This window comes from Diceros bicornis, chromosome 8 (assembly GCF_020826845.1).
Source record: "Diceros bicornis minor isolate mBicDic1 chromosome 8, mDicBic1.mat.cur, whole genome shotgun sequence".
Lineage (NCBI taxonomy): Eukaryota > Metazoa > Chordata > Mammalia > Perissodactyla > Rhinocerotidae > Diceros > Diceros bicornis.
In genome coordinates, this window is record NC_080747.1 from 12773405 (window position 1) to 12791732 (window position 18328).

The 18328-nt window shown below is 43.9% G+C and overlaps 1 protein-coding gene across 1 annotated transcript in view; it reads right to left on the reverse strand.

Annotated features, from left to right (window-relative positions):
* TAPT1 (transmembrane anterior posterior transformation 1) overlaps window positions 1-18264 on the reverse strand; it is a 66609-nt gene extending 48345 nt beyond the window's left edge. Inside the window, exons 1-2 of the mRNA XM_058546778.1 lie at window positions 17352-18264; window positions 6002-6132 (exon numbers count right to left, since the gene is read on the reverse strand). Coding sequence (XP_058402761.1) covers window positions 6002-6132; window positions 17352-18165 — 945 coding nt within the window. The 5' untranslated portion in view covers window positions 18166-18264. The remainder of the gene's footprint in view (window positions 1-6001; window positions 6133-17351) is intronic.
* Window positions 18265-18328: the final 64 nt, after the last annotated feature.

Sequence of the window (18328 nt, forward strand, 5' to 3'; positions counted from 1 at the left end):
TTTTTTAAAAAAATGTATTAAATAACTACAATGTACAAAGCATGGTAACAATGAAATAAAGGATTGCCAAAAAACATAGAATTACAAGGCAAAGAAGAGTCAAAAATAAATTTTCATTTTAGTTCCACGTCTTATGATAGGCAAGGTTACATAAACATATGCAACCACAGAAAAGAAGTAATTTTGATAAAAGCCTTAATAATAATCACAACCTATATCTGACATGTTTTTAACATGAGGAATGAATTTCTTAACAGGTAAAATCAATAAATCAATTGATTTATTGATTTGAATTTGAAGAAAGATTATGACATGGAAAGATCTTGAGACCTTCTTGCTCCTTTTATTTCTAATTCATGTTGAACATTGCTATGCTAATTTTTCAGGAGCAGAGCTCTGAGGGCTGGCTAACCCAATTGCCATTCTCAATCTGTTTCTCCCTTTGCTGGAAAAGCATAATATTCACTGTCCTAGTCTCCCATGCACTGGGGATGGCTGTGTAACTCCGTTTGGCCAATAAGACATAAGCAGAAGGAAGTATGCTGGGGCACTTCTGGGAAAGCTTTTAATTCTTTATACAAGCGACAGTCTGACAGTCGAAAAAGTGGCATTGCCCATCTCCTCTTTTCTCTGATGTAATGCAGATGTAACGCCTGAGGCCGCAGCTGTCATCTTTCTATTAAAAGGCAACAAGCAAGAGGACTGAAAGCCAATTAGCCTACGCTGGGGAAACAGAAAGATAAAAGGCCTTGAGTTCCTGCTGGCTTCATTAATCTGCTGCAACAATTGAGATCTCTTTCCTTTAGACTTGTTAAAAAAATAAAAAAACTTATTTGTCTAAGCCACTGTTAGGTATGCTGCTGCATACACAGCTAAAAGTATTTCTAAGAAATACATTTTAATAGTTTCCTTCCAAAGCTAGTCTAAACTCCATAGCCTAACATTCAGGGTAACCTGGATCCAGCCTATCCTCCCAGCATATCCATCCTTTCTTGAATGTACCTAACAATTCCCCACCTCTGGGTCTTTCTAGCATACCCACCCCCATGAGCGTGCATACGCATGCACGCACACACACGCCCTAAACTGCATGTACAAAGTCGATCTCTTTAGCTCATCACCTTGCCATTAGCTTCACGAGTCTCAGGTTTATCTCCGTACTTCCACACTGTAAAAGTGCCTGGAACACCATACGTACTCAAAGACTGAGAAAAATAACAAATAAGGGAATGAGTAATCTGTATCTCTCTAAATTAGCACTTAAATATTTTTGAGCATTTTAGAAAATACTATGGTGAACATTTCTTTTCTATTTCCTGCAGTTTTGGATTCACACAGATGACAAAATTAGCCCTTGGACAAGTGATAATTTTGTACATGGTGCAGGGTAAATAGGGTCAAAACACAGAATATACACTTGCACATGTTTCCACCACAACATGGGTTGGAGGTGAGATCTGTGTGGGTGTCAGTGAGACTGCCACAACAGGGCAGGTGAAGGAACCGGAACTTCGAAAGTACATATCTCATGTATCTCATGAGGCTCTTGAGATTTAATGCTAACTCATTTAAAGTGCTTAGGACAGTGCCTAGGACCTAACACTTATTTGATAAATGCTACTTGCTTTATTATTAACACAGAGCTGGATGCAGGAGGTGGGCTGTACCTGGCCGAGTCAAGGTGGGGTATGGAGCAGGGAGTACTCATTCACCAGGAATTTCCCCTCTAGGAAATTGGTGATCTCTGCCCTGACTTCACCAAGCATCTAGTGAAAGCATCCCTTGTCTGTCCTAACTACAAGCTCCAGTCACGCGCCTGCTGAGGCCAGAGAGGGCTTGGCAGAAGACGGCAGGCTGGGAAGGTGTGTCATCTCTTATGGCCATCAGCTAAATCCTTCATGAAAGAGATAAGCTTTACTCTGAGACAGCCTGGAGGGAAGGAAAGAGGGAAGATAACAGTTTTCCCTAAAGACTCTTTCTGCCTGAGGTCAGCAATCCAAGAAGACTGAGAGTCAGAAAATCATGTCCCTTGCAGGGTTAGAAGTAAGATTAGTAGCAACTGAAGCAGGAAGATTAAACGTATGAGATAAAAGTGGGATCCAGGGAGACCTTGAGTCCAGGCCTTTCCCAATCACCTCCTGCTGTCCAGGGCACCAGGACCTGTACCCCACTGCAAAGAGACATCCACTGGACAAGAAACCTTCCAAAATGTTCTCCCAGGGCAGGGCATTCCCCAATTTGCTGAAGTGAGGATTGTAAAAGATTTTAAAATACTTACACACGGCTTACCACATCATCAATATACATATGAGAAAGCAGAGGCACATAGAAGGGAACTACTCAAGGCCTCACAGCTAATAAACTGCGGAGCCAGGAGTCAAATCCAGGCAGGTTGCCACTTCACATCCTGTCTCTCAGTTTAGAGAGCAGAGAAAGCGTAGTTCAATCTCCTCGGTCATATGGCAGAGAAAAACAGCCCCCAAGGTGGACCACAAAAGCAGTTAGTAGCAGATCTAGGATAAGAACCCAAGGGGTGTGTGGGCGCAGATGGCAAAAGGACTTGTGATGGAAAAGAAGAAATGTTCCCTAAAAGCCAACAAAACAACCAAAATTTTATACCCTTTCACGAGAACAAGAAGTTCAAATGTGAAAAAAGTGCTAAGAACTGAAAATACTATTTTAAATATATAAGCAATTCACCTTTATTAAATGTCAAGCATAACATGCTTATCCACTGACAAGATTATACAAAAATTCTGGGATGTTTTTACATTAGCAAACAGGTTTGGTAAGAGATAATAAGTTGACCTTTCTCTTGACTTTAAAGTATCAACACTAATTACACGTTTTATAGTATTTGCAACCCTTGTAGAAGCAAAGTGCTTTTTAATCAAGTTTCTCTTCCTGAAAAGCTGGGTGAAAATATCATGGAATTTACCAAAAACAAGAAAAAAAATGAGTAAGGTATTATACATTAGAAAAGACAATGTAAACACAAATGAAACCAACAAAAAATAATTCATTAACATGAATGTCTAGATAGCTTCCCAACTCTTATAATAAAAGCCTACTCATATAAAATAAAGGCCTCAGAGATATCAGAGGGAATTCATGCTGTTTTGATACCTAAGCCTGGAATTAAACTGAAATCTAACTCTGCTTTCCCGTACATTTCACTTAGTCTTAGAAGTTAAGATGAAACTGCTCTAAACTAAAAAGCAGGACATCCTTTTGTATTTTTTTTTGTGTGAGGACAACTAGCCCTGAGCTAACATCCGATGCCAATCCTCCCCTTTCTTCTTGAGGAAGACTGGCCCTGAACTAACACCCGTGCCCATCTTCCTCTACTTTATATGGGACGCCACCACAGCATGGCTTAACAAGCAGTGCATCAGTGCGCGCCCGGGATCCGAACCCGCGAACCCCGGGCCACCGCAGCAGAGAGCGTGCACTTAACCGCTTGTGCCACCGGGCTGGACCCCTTTTTGTACTTTTTAAGCAATAAAATTTCTGAAGTGTTGTTCTAAGACACAAATAAAATTTTCCCAAATATGCCTAAAGTCAAAAGCCTCTGTCATGGGAAACAAAGAAGATTAGAAAATTATTACAATTGTACACAAGCAGTGTTAATTCAACTTTTCTGACGTTATACATTTTACATATACACAAACGAAACCAAAGTTTCATGAAAAAATACTTACCCTTAGTACAGGCAGGGCACTCTGATACTTTTCTATTCTTTTCCTTAAAAAAAAAAATCCTAATTGATTGCAACTTACCGTATGAGTTACTTGACCCATCAGTGGTCCCAAAATGGACCATAGTTTGAAAAGCACTGGTTTGTACTCAAGTCTCATCAAAGCCTGTGGGCATTTTCCCCAGAAGACAACTTAATACTCACAATAACAGCATGACATGCTTACAAGATTCTGTGACAAATCTACCCAGAAACTTGCTTGTTATTTCAACGTTGCTAGTAAAGAAGAGAGAAGAATGTATGTGTTGAACCTGCCTCTGATGAGGCGACAGAATTATGAGTGGATGTTGCCACTGCTCATTATTTTCGCCACAGGAGGGGTAATATAAGGGGTTGACAGACACCTCCCCAATTTGAAGCAGTCCTCTGGGTGTGTCCCTAAAGTTTGGCTGTGGGCTAAAGGCAAATGCCTCTATGTTCTCCCCAGAGAAAAATGGGAGCTCAGAACTGCTCAGACAGGTGGGAGAAGAAAATTCCTTGTAGAGGGCTGAGACATAAACATAAACAATGTGGCTGGCACTGTCTGGTACAAGAGTACAGGCCCCAGAAGACGACTCCTCCAACTGCCTCTGCAGTGTGTCCTCACAATTCCATCCCATGCTTATCATTGGAAGAAAAAGTGAGCTTTGAAAAGCAGGTTAAAGTGTTTTAGGAAAGACAAAAATTAGTTTAAATTTTTTTCTGGCAAGCAGAAGAAACATTACCCACCACCCCGACAACAAAATCTTACATAAATTCCGATATACAAGGCCGGCCCTGTGGCATAGCGGTTAAGTGTGCGCGCTTCACTGCCGGCAGCCTGGGTTCGGATGCCGGGCGCACACTGAGGCACCGCTTGTCAGGCCGTGTTGTGGCGACGTCCCATATAAAAAGTGGAGGAAGACAGGCACAGATGTTAGCTCAGGGCCAGTCTTCCCCAGCAAAAAGAAGAGGATTGGCATGAATGTTAGCACAGGGCTGATCTTCCTCACACACACACACACACACACACACACACACACACACACACAAAAATTCCAATATACAAAATAAAGGCATTTGGACAGTAGTGCTGCAGAGCACCCCACACACTCCTCTGTCTCCCTCCTCATCCACCAGGCCCGTGGCTCCGCCACAGAACCCTACAACTCCCTAGAAAGGCAGCAGTACAATGATAACTAAGCATATTTATTGATCCTGACCAAAGGCAACGAACTGTTTCACTGTTGTGTTTGTTCTCTCTCAAATCTCTGCTTGCTCCCCAGCTCTCTAAATCTCACCCTAACACATACTGACCTTCCTAAAATTTCAGCATGTGACACGCCACCAAGAACCTATATAAAGCAACACTTCTCAAACTGTCACTCCACATCTGACTCTCTTCCTTCTACCAAACTGATGCACTGCCAGAAATAAGAGAACATCAGCCAAACCCACTGGGACCTTACTTCTCATTGTCTACCACACCTCTTGTTATTATATGCTGATAAAGCAAAGCAACAAAACTCTTCTGATGGCCACTCCAATAGAAAGTATGATTCTAAGGAAGTGATTGTGGAATATTACAAGGTCTATGCTACTACAAAAGTATGAAAACACGTTTCAATATAGCTAAAGCTGAATTATTTCTTAATTTTTTCCTTCTAGCAAGAAATTTCAGAATGACTCAGACTCCCAACTCTAGCGAAGCAGAGGAAAAAGAGCAGCCCTCCTGTCATAGCTGACTGGTCCTGATGGACTAGGACACAACCCAGGAACACGGTGCGTAAGGATCCAGTGCTGATGTTACTACGCTTATCCTACAACATGAGGCTTTCTGTGACGAATCGTCTTTTCTTTGAAGAGACTGTCCTTTATGTTTTTAAATATGAGGGCTTTCTGAGAAACTGAAACCTTAAAAAAGGCTGAAATTAAATAATTTATCATGCTGAATGGAAATAAAAAACTGCTTCTAGTAAAACAAAACTGAAGAGAACTAAAGAAGCAGAGATTAACTCCTTGGAAAAAGTTATTTGGATGAGACTCAAATGGAAATATGGTAATTTTAATAAGTAGCAAAGAATCATTGGATCTTACACTAAAAACACACTTTTTAAAGCCTCTTCCTGTATGGGAATTCCTACTCCCCCAATATATTTAATTACCTGTGATCACATTATTTCCAATATTTTAAAACTCAACTCAAACTGTTCACAATTTTTTTTGCATAATTAACACTTGATATAACTTTCAAAATGATGCCTGGAAACAGAAAAAAAATAGTACCTTTTCCAATTCTCTTGGTATTCGCATACAAGTGTATACTCTTTCTCTTCTTTCTGTATACTTGGCCTCATTATGTTCAAGGAAGTATCCTCTTGTTAATTCAGCAGTGAGGAACCTCAACAATGAAAGCTCTACAGGAAAAGAAAATGACACAAAACAAAAAGAACAGTATTTATCGAGGAACTTACACGCTAGCTGGGGCCACAGGTAATACGTGTATAAAACAATAAGAGAATAAAACAAAGTGCCCCGAACCTGAACCTACACACAAATGATCAGCAAAGACTGTTGAGAAAAATGCTGCTCTGTGTGGTATAAACTGAAAACACCACAGAAATATAGAAGGGATGATGAACCAGAATAGTGAGAAAAGCGTTTTGTGAGAACCCAGTCCTGGGTCTTACAGGTGATGTAGGACTTGGACTGATGCAGAGATAGAATGGAGGTAAAAAGAGTAGATACTAAGTGGACATAAAATCGATATTTTATATATATATATGATTCCGTATATATGTGTATATGTGTGTGTGTGTGTGTATATATATATCAAAGGGAGCCAGGTCACCTAACAGGCATTGCATCAGTCTAAGAACTACCCTGGGGGAACTACACGGATACTGGTGCAACATATTCCTTCTTCAGCCTCAGAGATCCTGCAAAAGTGTCTAAATAATGCCATCTCCCTAGGGGAAGGCTTACCAACATGATGATGATCATCATAAGTCATACAAAGTAGAACCTCAGCCAGATTTGAAAGACTTTCCTTTCCTGGGATTTCCCCACTTGTTTCCTCTGTTCCTCCAAAGCAAATTCACCCACAGAGCCATCTCGTCTTAGAAGAAGTAAGTAAGGCCAAAGGAGGTTGAATACTTTCCACTTGGCTATAACTGGCAGACCTGAGATGAGAAGCCAAGGTTGTTAATGCCTGATCCCAACTATCTCCCACACGTCACACTTCCCTGACAGCCCATCACCTCAACGACCTCTCAGTATCTCTCACTTCACATATACCTTCCTACCCTTGCTCTTGTTCTTCCAGAACTCAGGATACCAAAGGCTTCAAATCGTCCTCTTTGCCCTGAGCTGGCCTTGTGGTCCTCTGACCAAATACAGTATTGGTGTTCCCTCCGAAAAATGAGAGGGAAGGCTGATTTCATTTATGAGTATCGGCTTAAGCAGTTCCATCTTACGTGAGTGCTAGGACGCAAAGTCTGCAGGAAAGGGGAAAAGAGCATGTGGTCAAAAATACCCTTGAAAAGCCCTTAGGAAGACTCAGAAGCACACTTACTAGCTCCCATTGGATCTAAAACAGCTTACTTGCTCCAGCACTGGAACAGATTGCTAGATTGTTGAGCATCAGTTCAAGTGGCTTGCTTATGTACAGAAGTTATACTATAAAAAAAAAATTACACACAAACACACCTTTCTTTAAATACCAGATTCATAATCTATCTGGAGAGTTAGTGATACCATGCGAGATGTCTGGGGATCGAAACAGATGGAGCGAAAAACAGACCTGCACCTCCTCCAGCCTAGCGCAGGGCAGGCCGAGTCATCAACTGCACTAGGAGCACTGTACTGTCAGTACATTTACAGCTGAAGCCACATACGAGATGTGAACTGTATTATACTGTACATATTAACAGATGTTCAGATTAAAAGGCCTTAGTGTAACCAAATCCATGTAGATAAAACTTTGGGTTAGATACTTGCTCATATGTTGTAGGCTGGCTAGATCCAGAACAAGAGCTGCTGTTTGAAGGGGAGAAAAAGAAAGCCTTTTGAGCTGCAAACAGGAACAGCCAAAACTAGTGAAAGATAAAAAATTATACTCTTACTCAGTTCAGTTAGTTTTCCAATTAGAAAGAAAAAGATGTTCTCATTAGCTGCTATCTATAAATATCAATTCTGTCATGTAAAAACGGAGAAGCAACAGCACATTCAGAAAGCAGAAGAGACTGCACTTACACAAATTCTCACTGTGCCAGTGAGCTGAGTCATGAGCCCCAAAGGTCACCTCACCATAATCCCAGCCAGCATCTGACCTGCAGCTTCCCCATTCCTGCCGGCCGACCCCCACCAGTGGCGCTCTTCTCTCTCGAATCTCGGACTTTTCTGACCTAAGCCTCCTTGGCGGCTCCTCTCCTCCACCTGACCCTTAAGTGTCTGCTGGTTCGAGCTCCATTAACCACATCCTAACAGAACGCGAGTTATGGTAAAACGCCGGCCATCCTTCAGGGTCTCAATCTCCGATGTGCCCTCAGTCACCTTCTTTCTTTTTCTCTTCTTTTTTTCCTACATATACTCTCCTTTTAAACCATCATCTAAATCCTAAAGTCATCATATCTTCAGCTTTGACTCCTGAGCCTGGACAACTCCACCTAGAAATCCCACAGACACCTTTAACCTTCAAAACCGAACTCAGTATCTTCCCCACTAATCCCACCCTGTCCTGCAGCCCTGACTTTAGCTGATGGCATCACCAGTGACACAGTTATGCTAGAAGCTCAGGGCCAGTTCTGACCACCCCCTCTCTCCCCTCACCAAGCCCTACTGATTCTTGCTCTGGAACATTTTATTAACTTTGTCCTTTTCTTTCTGTACTTCACCCAAGTTAAATCCTCCTCCTCTCTCTCAGGTTACTGCCAAAGCTTCCTGACTGGCACCCTGCTTCCAATCTTTCCTCCCTTCAGCCGCAACTTGGCCTGGCAGCCGGAGTCAGCATGTTCACAGACTGACTATGGACACCCTTCAGCGGCTCTTCATTACCTCCAGGTAAGGTCCAATACCTACGCAGTGGTGACACCAGATCACTTACAACTTGGCCCTGGTTGTCTTTTCAGTCGTGCCTCACACCTGCCTCCCTGAATCTCGAGGTCACAATTCTCTAGTTACACTGTTTTTCATTTCTTGCAAACATGTCAATCAGTTCACATTGTTCTCTGGCCCGAAAACTCCATTCCCATTGTCCAGAGGTGAACACGCACAGATGTGACCTGCTCTGTGAAGGTGTGCCTAAGTTTCCCAGTAGAATCCATCTTTCCCCACTCGGTTCTCACAGCATCTGCACCTCCTGTGCCATATTACACTCATTTCCTTGCCTGGTTTTCTCCTTTACCCTCCCATCCTCGGGCATAGCACAGAACAGGTGCTCAACAAATGCTGAAAGAACATACGGATCAGAGAAGAGGACGAGAAATCACAGAGTGTGGCAAAGAGAACAAAAACAGAGTCAGAAATCTGAAGTGGCAAGAGCAGAGAACACCAGGTTCTCAAGAAGAGAGACTGACTGAGACACAAGTGACCTGAGACGGTGGAGGCAGCAGGCAAAGAATGAAAAGCTCCTGGTGCCTCACCAGGTGCAGCAGCCACTGCAGCGTCTACTGTGTGTGTGTAACTGGGTGAGTGTGAAGGGTCACCCAACAGGTACCCGAACCTCGGCCCCTGAGAGGACAGGGTGCCATGATGCAGCCAGCGAGTGCCCTGGGGTGTCTGCAGTAAGTGCAGGGAGGGAAGCTGGGCAGCCCACGAGGATGTCAGCCGCGTTAAGGAGGTACAGAAACAGGTTATCACACAATTTTAAATTCAAAAAAGCATATTAAATCAAAAGGTTGAGAGAGCTATCCCCTTGTTTATTTAGAAAATTATCCTCCTCCACAATGGTGTCTTTCCTGAGGACTGCAGACAACCAAGCTCTCTGCATACTAAGAGTTCTGTCATGATCCACAAGAAAAGCAGCGGATTAGCCATCAGAAGCAGGAGTTCTGGTCCCAGCTCTGTCACACATTAGTCCTGTGACCCTGCTCAAGCCACAGATCTCAATTTCACACAAGAGAAAACTGAGGCTTAGAGCAGTTTTATAACACCTGTTCCTGCTTGCCTTCCAGGCAGGATGGTTGAGGGCCTGAGAGAGAATCTGTATGACAACAGCAAAGCATGACACAATGTCTTGAACTACTCACTATTCATTTCACAAGATCTGCAGTATGAACCAATTCTAGTTTGGTGGTTAGCTAATGTTTACCGGTGCTACTTCCGCAATCCTGTTTCCATGGATAAAAAGTAAATTGACAAGTATATATTTAGCAACTATATAACCTAAGTAACTAATTTTCTGTAAACAAATTACACAATATAAACCTATGAAAGTTTTTAAACTACATTATAAATATAAAACAGTGTCGTGTCAGGCAAGAATTTTAGTTATAAACACCAACTGAGATTCCACAATGGAGAATTTAAAAGCAAGCACTTAAAAAATCAAATGATAAAAACATGTTTTGAGTGCACAGCTCTCACAACTATGAGACAGGTTCGACTGTTATGCTCATTTTGTAGTTGAAGAAACCAAGGCACAGAGAGGTTAAGAAAGTCTCCAGGGTCGCACAGGAAGCAAGTGTAGGGCCAGGATTCAAAATCAAGCAGTCTAGCCCTAACACATGCTGGCACACTTTCTGGCACTAGATTATTTTGCCTATTATTGTCTCAAGCACTGTTGCACACAGGCCACAATGTTTTCTGGAAAACTGGGACCCCCTCCATCCTCCTCTTTCTCTGTGCTCCCATAGCACCCCAGGGTTTACGTCTATGAAGTTACACTGTTAATTGGTCAGCTCCCTTACCAGCCACGAGCTTTGTGAAAGCAGGCACCCTGGGGGCCAGCCCCAAGGCTTAGCGGTTAAGTGCTGGCGCTCTGCTACTGGCGGCCCAGGTTCGGATCCCGGGCGGGCACCGACGCACCGCTTCTCCGGCCATGCTGAGGCCGCGTCCCACATACAGCAACTAGAAGGATATGCAACTATGACATACAACTATCTACTGGGGCTTTGGGGGGAAAAACAAAAAAGGAGGAGGATTGGCAATAGATGTTAGCTCAGAGCCGGTCTTCCTCAGCAAAAAGAGGAGGATTAGCATGGATGTTAGCTCAGGGCTGATCTTCCTCACAAAAAAATAAATAAATAAAACTGTTTTTAAAAAAAAAAAAAAGCAGGTACCCTGTATCCCAATCTTCCCAATGTCCAGCCCACAGTGAGTTCTGAATCTAAGGGTAGCGTTTGTGTACAATTTACACCATTCTAATGGGCTAGGGAATAGTTTTAAAAGATACATTAAAGCAGTGCTAAGAAAAGACCTGAGCTTCCTGGGGTGAAGGATTTCGAAAGCTTTAGCTCCTTCTCCTCCACTCCCGGAGAACTGGCTCTGCCTAAGGGACTAGGATCCTCCCCCTTTACGGCAAGAAACAGTTTACCAAGGTCTTGCACATACTACTTCATAAAATTCTCACAACAATTCTGAGAGCTAAAGAGAGCAGATAATGGGGCTCACATTTTGCAAATGAAGAAACTGAGGCTCACAGAGGTTAAGAGACTTGTCCAAAGTCACTGAAAAGTTAAGAGGCAAACTGGGACTAGAACCTAGATCTCTGAACTCCAAGCCCAGTGTGCTCTCTCCTCAGTACCATAATTATCATCCATCTATCTGACAATCACAGGAGAGAAGATGACCTAGTCCTAATCTGGCTTCAACCTCGACTGAGGTTAGAAAGAGCCCTCTGATTCGTACTGAAGGAGACGGGGATTATGTTGCCCTGCAACCCGAGCTATTAAGTTAGCATTGCTGCTTTGCCTGGTCCACTCTCATCTTTCCCTGGCCCTAGATATATTTTGTAGGATGCTACTTCATCTTCTGTGTAGCTGTGTTTCAGTGTTTTTGTTTATTTAAACATTGTTCTCTAGCATTCTGCAGACTTACCTGAACTTATTTGTCCTGTGATACCGGGCATAGTGGCCTGGCTAATTATTCAGGAAGGCTATTGTTCTTTTCTCTGGGGTATCACTCTTCAAGAATTCTGCTAGCTAAGTGTACCTTGACTTTTCCCATTCTGTGGGGATATTTCATTCCTTCTTAGCAAAAGTCACTCTCATTTGTTGTGCCAAACATCTGTCTTTATGTTTTAAGAGTAAATTATTTCCCAAAATAAAATAATCCAAACGTTTATTTTCTGAACACTGACTTAACTTTTTAGATGTCAACCAATTTTAGTTCATTTATCCAGTTCTCACAATGAAGAAATATCATTCAGTAAAAGTCTTTTAAAAACAGAAGTATTTTGGGGGCTGGCCCAGTGGCATAGTGGTTAAATTTGCACGCTCTGCTTTGGTGGCCCAGGGTTCACAGGTTCGGATCCCGGCGGTGGACCTACACACTGCTTATCAAGCCATGCTGTGGCAGGCATTCCACATACAAATTAGAGGGAGGTGGGCAGAGCTGTTAGCTCAGGGCCAATCTTCCTCAGGAAAAAGAGGAGAATTGGCAAAGGATGCTAGCTCAGGGCTAATCTTCCTTACCAAAAAAAAAAAAAAAAGTGTTTTACTATTTAATTACAATATAAACAAGTGCTTCTACATTAGAAGAACTAAGTTTTGCCAACTGTGAATATTTAATATCAGGAAAATAACAGCAATCGTAAATCTAAATCAATTCCTCCAGAGTATTTTTAATCAGTATTCATCTCCTACCACAGAAATGCTCTGTGATCCAGTATCTCAAGTTGAGAAAAAGTATAGTATAAATTGCTTCTTCTTCATCCCTATAAAAATAAATATTATGTTTAATTATCTTCTGAGATAGCTTGTTTTAGATAAGATAGATAAGATAAATAAGAACCCAGGATAGAAAAGTATTAATTAAAAGTAATGAGTAATCATAAATATATTTATATGTTCAGTAATATGTCTAAATATATCTTTCTTAAAATAGCACTGACCATTAAAAAAAGTGGAAAGTAATATTGGTTAACTGTTAGGAAAATATTATGAAACGTGCAAATCTTCATAGTCTTAAATAATGTAAAATTTTAATAAACTTTACTAAGATTGCACCAAAATATTAAATGTAAGTTTATTACACTAATATGGAGACACACACACCTTTGTACAAAGCCACTAGGAATTAATACAACAGCAATTCTGCCTTCCTAAGTCGACTGTAACAAAGATATTATTCAAGTTTTTAAGACCCTCAAACTATTTATAAATAGTCTCATTTAGGGAAGTAAAGAACAGGCAGACTATTCACAGATTTATAAATTTATAGATGGAAAACAGGTACAAAAAGAGTAGTGACTTTTTCCAAGTCACAAGGTTACAAAATAAAGGACTAAAAATGAGAACAGAATACCGTTATTCTGATGGTCAATGCTATATAGTCTTTCCAAAGACCTCTTTTTTGCAAGCATTCCCCAAACTCGGCCACAAATGAGCTGCTAGGGCTGAAGTTTGGACGATAAACTAGGCTGAAGTTAAACATTTTAAAAAGCCAAGATATTGAACTGGTCAAAGACCAAAATGAACAACTTTTCATTGCTTGTTTCAACTACTTGTACTAGGTTAGGTAAAGTAAGTGAGAATTTTAAAAGCAGAACAATAGTTTGCCAGAAGAGAAGCAGCCAATTTTACTTTATCTGTATCAAGGTTGTGGTTACTCCAAGCAATTTCCCAGCTAGTTTTACAGTTAGTCTTATTTTCCCTTGTAAATGAGAAATTGACTCTAGAGCATAATTTCAGAATCGCAGCCTTTAATCTTCCATCAGGATAAGTTTGCGGCCCTAAGGATAACTATGTAACATATTCTATGGAGGATGAAGACTGGTTAAATGAAACCATATTTTTAAAAAACACGTTATTTATAAGAAGAACTTCAGTTTTCAATTACACAAAATATAGGACATAGGGAATATGAATAGTTAAAACCTTTGCCCCACTCGAAATCTTTTGTGGGAACTGCTAAAATGGAGATCAGTTGGCTTTTCTCGTCTTCCTTCCTGCTTCTGCTCATTCTCTTATGGAGGTAAAGCAAGAGATCTAAAACGGGTAAAGGCAGACAAGAGAAGCAAAAGAGATGGATAACAAGTTTAAGCTCTAGCAGTTGAGTCACCATTTAAAAAGAAGGAAAAAAATGGGCCCCATGGCATTGTTACAATCAGAAACAATACTGTTCACCCATACCTTACTCCAGCCTCTTTTGTTTTTATAAGCAATACCCATCCCTATGTATACTCCAACACCTGCATTACACAGGTATTGTTTCATCCTTGCCAGCAGGTGTTACACTTATTTTACACCAAGTCATCTACTGTTAAGTCTCCACGGTCACCAGAGCCAATGTAGATACTTCAGATACTAAACTATTTAGTAACGGAGTTATGAAATAGAGCCAAATGGATTAGGCAAGCAGTCTAACCAAGTACAGAGTCTACACAGCAATTCGACAACAAATCAAGCCAAGAACAGATTGCCTAATGCTTAGTCCAAAGTTGACTTGCTGGGCCTAGACTCCTTAATGGGACAATGACTATACAGAAACTCTCCCACTTAGAACTTCCACAGATGAGGGAAGTGGGGAACAAGCACAAAAACCTGATAATATGTACTTATTATCTGGTCTTATGTCAAAAAGGACAATAGAAATTGGTAGTATTTTTAAGACTAAGAAAAAAGAAGACGTGAGATGAATCTGTAGTTCTTGATGACCACTACACCATAAAACATAACAGTGGAATACACCATGACCACTCAGCCAGAGAATGAAAACAGGAATGATGAGTGGGATATCAGCGTCTAACTATGTTAAGTTTTAAGGACTAGCACCTGAGAAGAGCTTCAGTCCACTGCTAGGCAACACATAAATCAAAAAAGTTCAGAGAACCATGTGATTAGAAGAGTTTGAAAACAGAAACAAAAAGAAAGCTTATACTTGATGTAGATATATGTCTATGGTATATACAGCTGTATCTACACAAACTAATATTCATATATATTTTCTAAACATATAAATGAACAAGGACAGGTATAAAATAAAAATATGAACCTCAAGCACTATGTTTTGAATTACTGTACTCAGATGGGAAGGGTTTGGATAAGAACCTAATGTGTATGTTCATTTATGGAATCCTAGGCTGTCACGACAGGCCAATGACCATCTTATGAGTCCTAATTCCACGGGAGAAATGATAAAGGGGACTTTGGAACTAATTAACAGTTAGGCTAACAAGACACTAAGAACATGAGTTTCTAAAGGAAAGACAAAGGCTGTCCTAAGTTAGGGAGGGGCAGCACCAGAATATAAAAATGGACAAGTAGCACCTTAAGTACAAGCACCTAGACTTGGAAGATGTTTGAGTCGGAGGAAATGCTTCTCACACGACGCTAGGTGGCACCCCCTCAAAGGCCCTCTGGTCCTGGCCAGCCCCTAGGGAACAGTCTCCTAAATTCTGGACAGGAGAAAAAGGAAAGACTACAAAGCAGTGGAAGGGAGCAATGCTGGAGGAGCAGGGCGAATGCAGACGACACTTCGCAGCCTGGGCGTTTAAGAACGGCTGAAAGAATTCCAGTCTCTAGTGAGGACACCTCCAACCAATGCGGCATCAGTTAGAGGGTGGACACCAGCAGCGGCAAGAGCTTTGTGACGAGCAGAGCAGAGACAGACACGGGAGGAAAGAACAAGGGGCCTGCGCAGAGGCCCGGATGGAACAACGCTGGCTGGCAACTCCAAGTGAAATATTCCTGGGATTCTCACTTTAGTCCTGATCCCCAAAAGCTGACACTGTCATGGCTCCTCACACATAACTGAGGAATTGGGGAAACAATGAGGACTACTCCAACAACTAAAGCTGGGTGTGTCTCCCTGATAACGACTTTCTGCAACTATGGGTTAAAGTCCAGCTTTAAACATGTTAGTAAACCATGCTCAGCAACCCATGTTGATGAAGAATGCCAAGTGTGGGGTTATGAAGTCCACAGAAGTCCATGATACCGGGTATCCAGACCCATCCTGGGAGGGCCAAGGAAAGGGTGTTAGGGGTTACTCCAAGAGCCCAACACCTGTGCTCATTAAAAGGCTCCTGACAACTTCATTTTCTGTGCATGCAAACAACAAAAAAAGGCTTTAATAATGTTAGCTTTCCTGAAACTCAGAAATATTTTAAAAAATTATAGTGAAACCTGGCCACATTTGTTTCTATGTGCACCAGAGTGCTTTTAATATTGAACTCGAAGTAAACAGACAGCTGAGAGATTTACTCACTTGGAGCCTGCCAATTCAGAAAATAAATACTGTTGCAAGCAAGTGTTTAACTGACAACCAGACCAAATAGAGTTGAGAATTTTTAAGTGCTTAATTGAAAAAGACTGAACATGGCACAGTCTGTAATTAATTTTTCAAAGATATGAACCTCTTCAAAATCTAACCTATGTCTAGTTCTGAGAATTAGCAAATCAATCAGGATCTCACCTGATCAGCCTTAAGACATTTAAGTACTACATTTTCAATACCCAAGTACCATCAATGACGTGGTCTGCCTTAGGACTTAAACATTTATTTGCAGGAACTGCAAGAAATAACGGCTAATGCAAGCCCTACTTCACATTAGAAGAGATTTGTTAGTTGGAAGAAATGTAATGGAGTTATGGTTCAGTTGCTGTTCAAAACTTAGAACTATGTAAGAATTAAAATGCAGCGGTCGATATTCAATGAAACATACATGTCAAAGTTTCCTTTTTCTTTTAAGCCTAATATACAACTGCAATAGGAATACGGATGCAATTTAAAAAACTTCTTTAACAATAAATCCTATAGCTTAAAGAAATAATATTATAACAATACGCTTAAAACTGGCCATTGAAAGTAGGATTCACAAGTGCATCTCACGCAGCCAATTCCCTTTTTAAGTGTCTTAAGTTTGGGTTTAGGAAAAGTTCCCAGGTAACATTTTGAGGAGTGCTAAACATTTCTGTTCTGGGCAAAACGTAATGAACTTCATGGTCATTACCGCATTGTTAGCTGCGGCTGTGGAACACCTACTGGGAGGGCACGTTAACAGGTTTCCGTGGCCTCAAGTTCGCTTAAAATACAGGGAAAACAAGACACCTTGGCATGAAGATAAGAAATCAGCCTTGCGCTTCTCGGTTTTGAGTTCCCTGAGACGTGGAAGGTGCTCGCCAACGGTATCGAGGCGTGAGGATACCCAATGCTTTTTTGTTTTTGTTTTGTTTGTTTCTCTTTTAAGACCTTTCGAAAGCGGTAAAGTGACCGGGACGGAACTCCCCGGCCGCAGCCCTCCTCGGACTCACCTGGCCGGGCGCCGGCGCGGGGGCCTCGGAGCCGCGCGCGGACCCCGCCCGACGAGCTGTCAGCCGCCGCCGAGCCGGGAGAGAGCGGCGGCTCCGCGCGCCCACAGCCCGGCGGCCCCGGAGAGCGGCGGCCGCGGCGCTCGCGGCCGGGAGTCCCACGGCACCCCCGCCGCCCCGGGCGTCCTCGCCGCGGCCTAGCGCCGCCCGCCCGCCCGCCTCACCTGCGCGGCTGCGGCGCCGCTCCCGCCGCCGGTCGCTCTCGTAAAAGCCCAGCGTCTCCGTGTGCTGAGGCGCCGGCGGGGGCCCGTGGCCGCCGCCGCCCGGCTGCTCCGCCTCGCCGCGCCGGTCCCGCTCCGGGCCGTCCGCGCCGCCACCCTCTCCCGGGACGGCCGCGTCGCCGACGCCCGCCATGTTCCGAGCACAACACAGCGTCCCCGCCACCTCCCTCCAGCCTCGGGCCCGGCCTCCGCCTCCGGCCGGCCCCCTCCCCGCCTCGCCCCGCCCCTCGCCAGAGCCCGGGCCGCCGCCGCCGCCATCCGCGGCCCGCCGGCCGGCGCGCGCCATTGGCGTCAGCGGCGCGTGCGAGGCCGCCGCCGCCGCCACGGTCGCCGCCATTTTCTTCCTGGCCTCGCCGTGGCGGGCGGCGGCTTCCCGGCCCGCGGCGGGCTCGGCCGGGCGGGGCACTGTGCCGGGCTCCATGCAGCCAGGCCGCGCGGCCGGCGAGAGCGGGCGCCTCCGGGGCTCGGGTCGGGGGCCCGGCGGGAGCGGGCCGGGCGCGGCGGCGGCGGCGGGCGGAGGGTCGGCCGAGGAGCCCCGGGGTGGCGGCCGCTGCGCCCGCTGCTCGCTGTCTGCCAGGCGTCCGGCCGCCGGCTCGGGGCCCCTTTTGCAAGCTCGGTGCCCGGAGTGCGCCGGCGCCGCCTGCTCGGTCTTGGCACCGCCCGCGCGGCCGCGGCGCTGAGGGCCCGGCTCCAGGTCCCCGACCCCCGCGAGGCCCGGCCCCATGGGTCTGCTATTTGGCCTCCATCTCTTCTGCATAGTTATAGTCGCCCGTCACGTTCCATGGCCTCTGGGTTTCTGTTGACAGTTTCCAAAGCATTTGGGCAAGAAGGAGCTCGGGGATGCTGCCCAACAGCTGGGGGCGCGGAGGGAAAGCGACCGGCCTCCGGGACTCAGCTGGAGGAGCAGGGTGCTTTAAGCG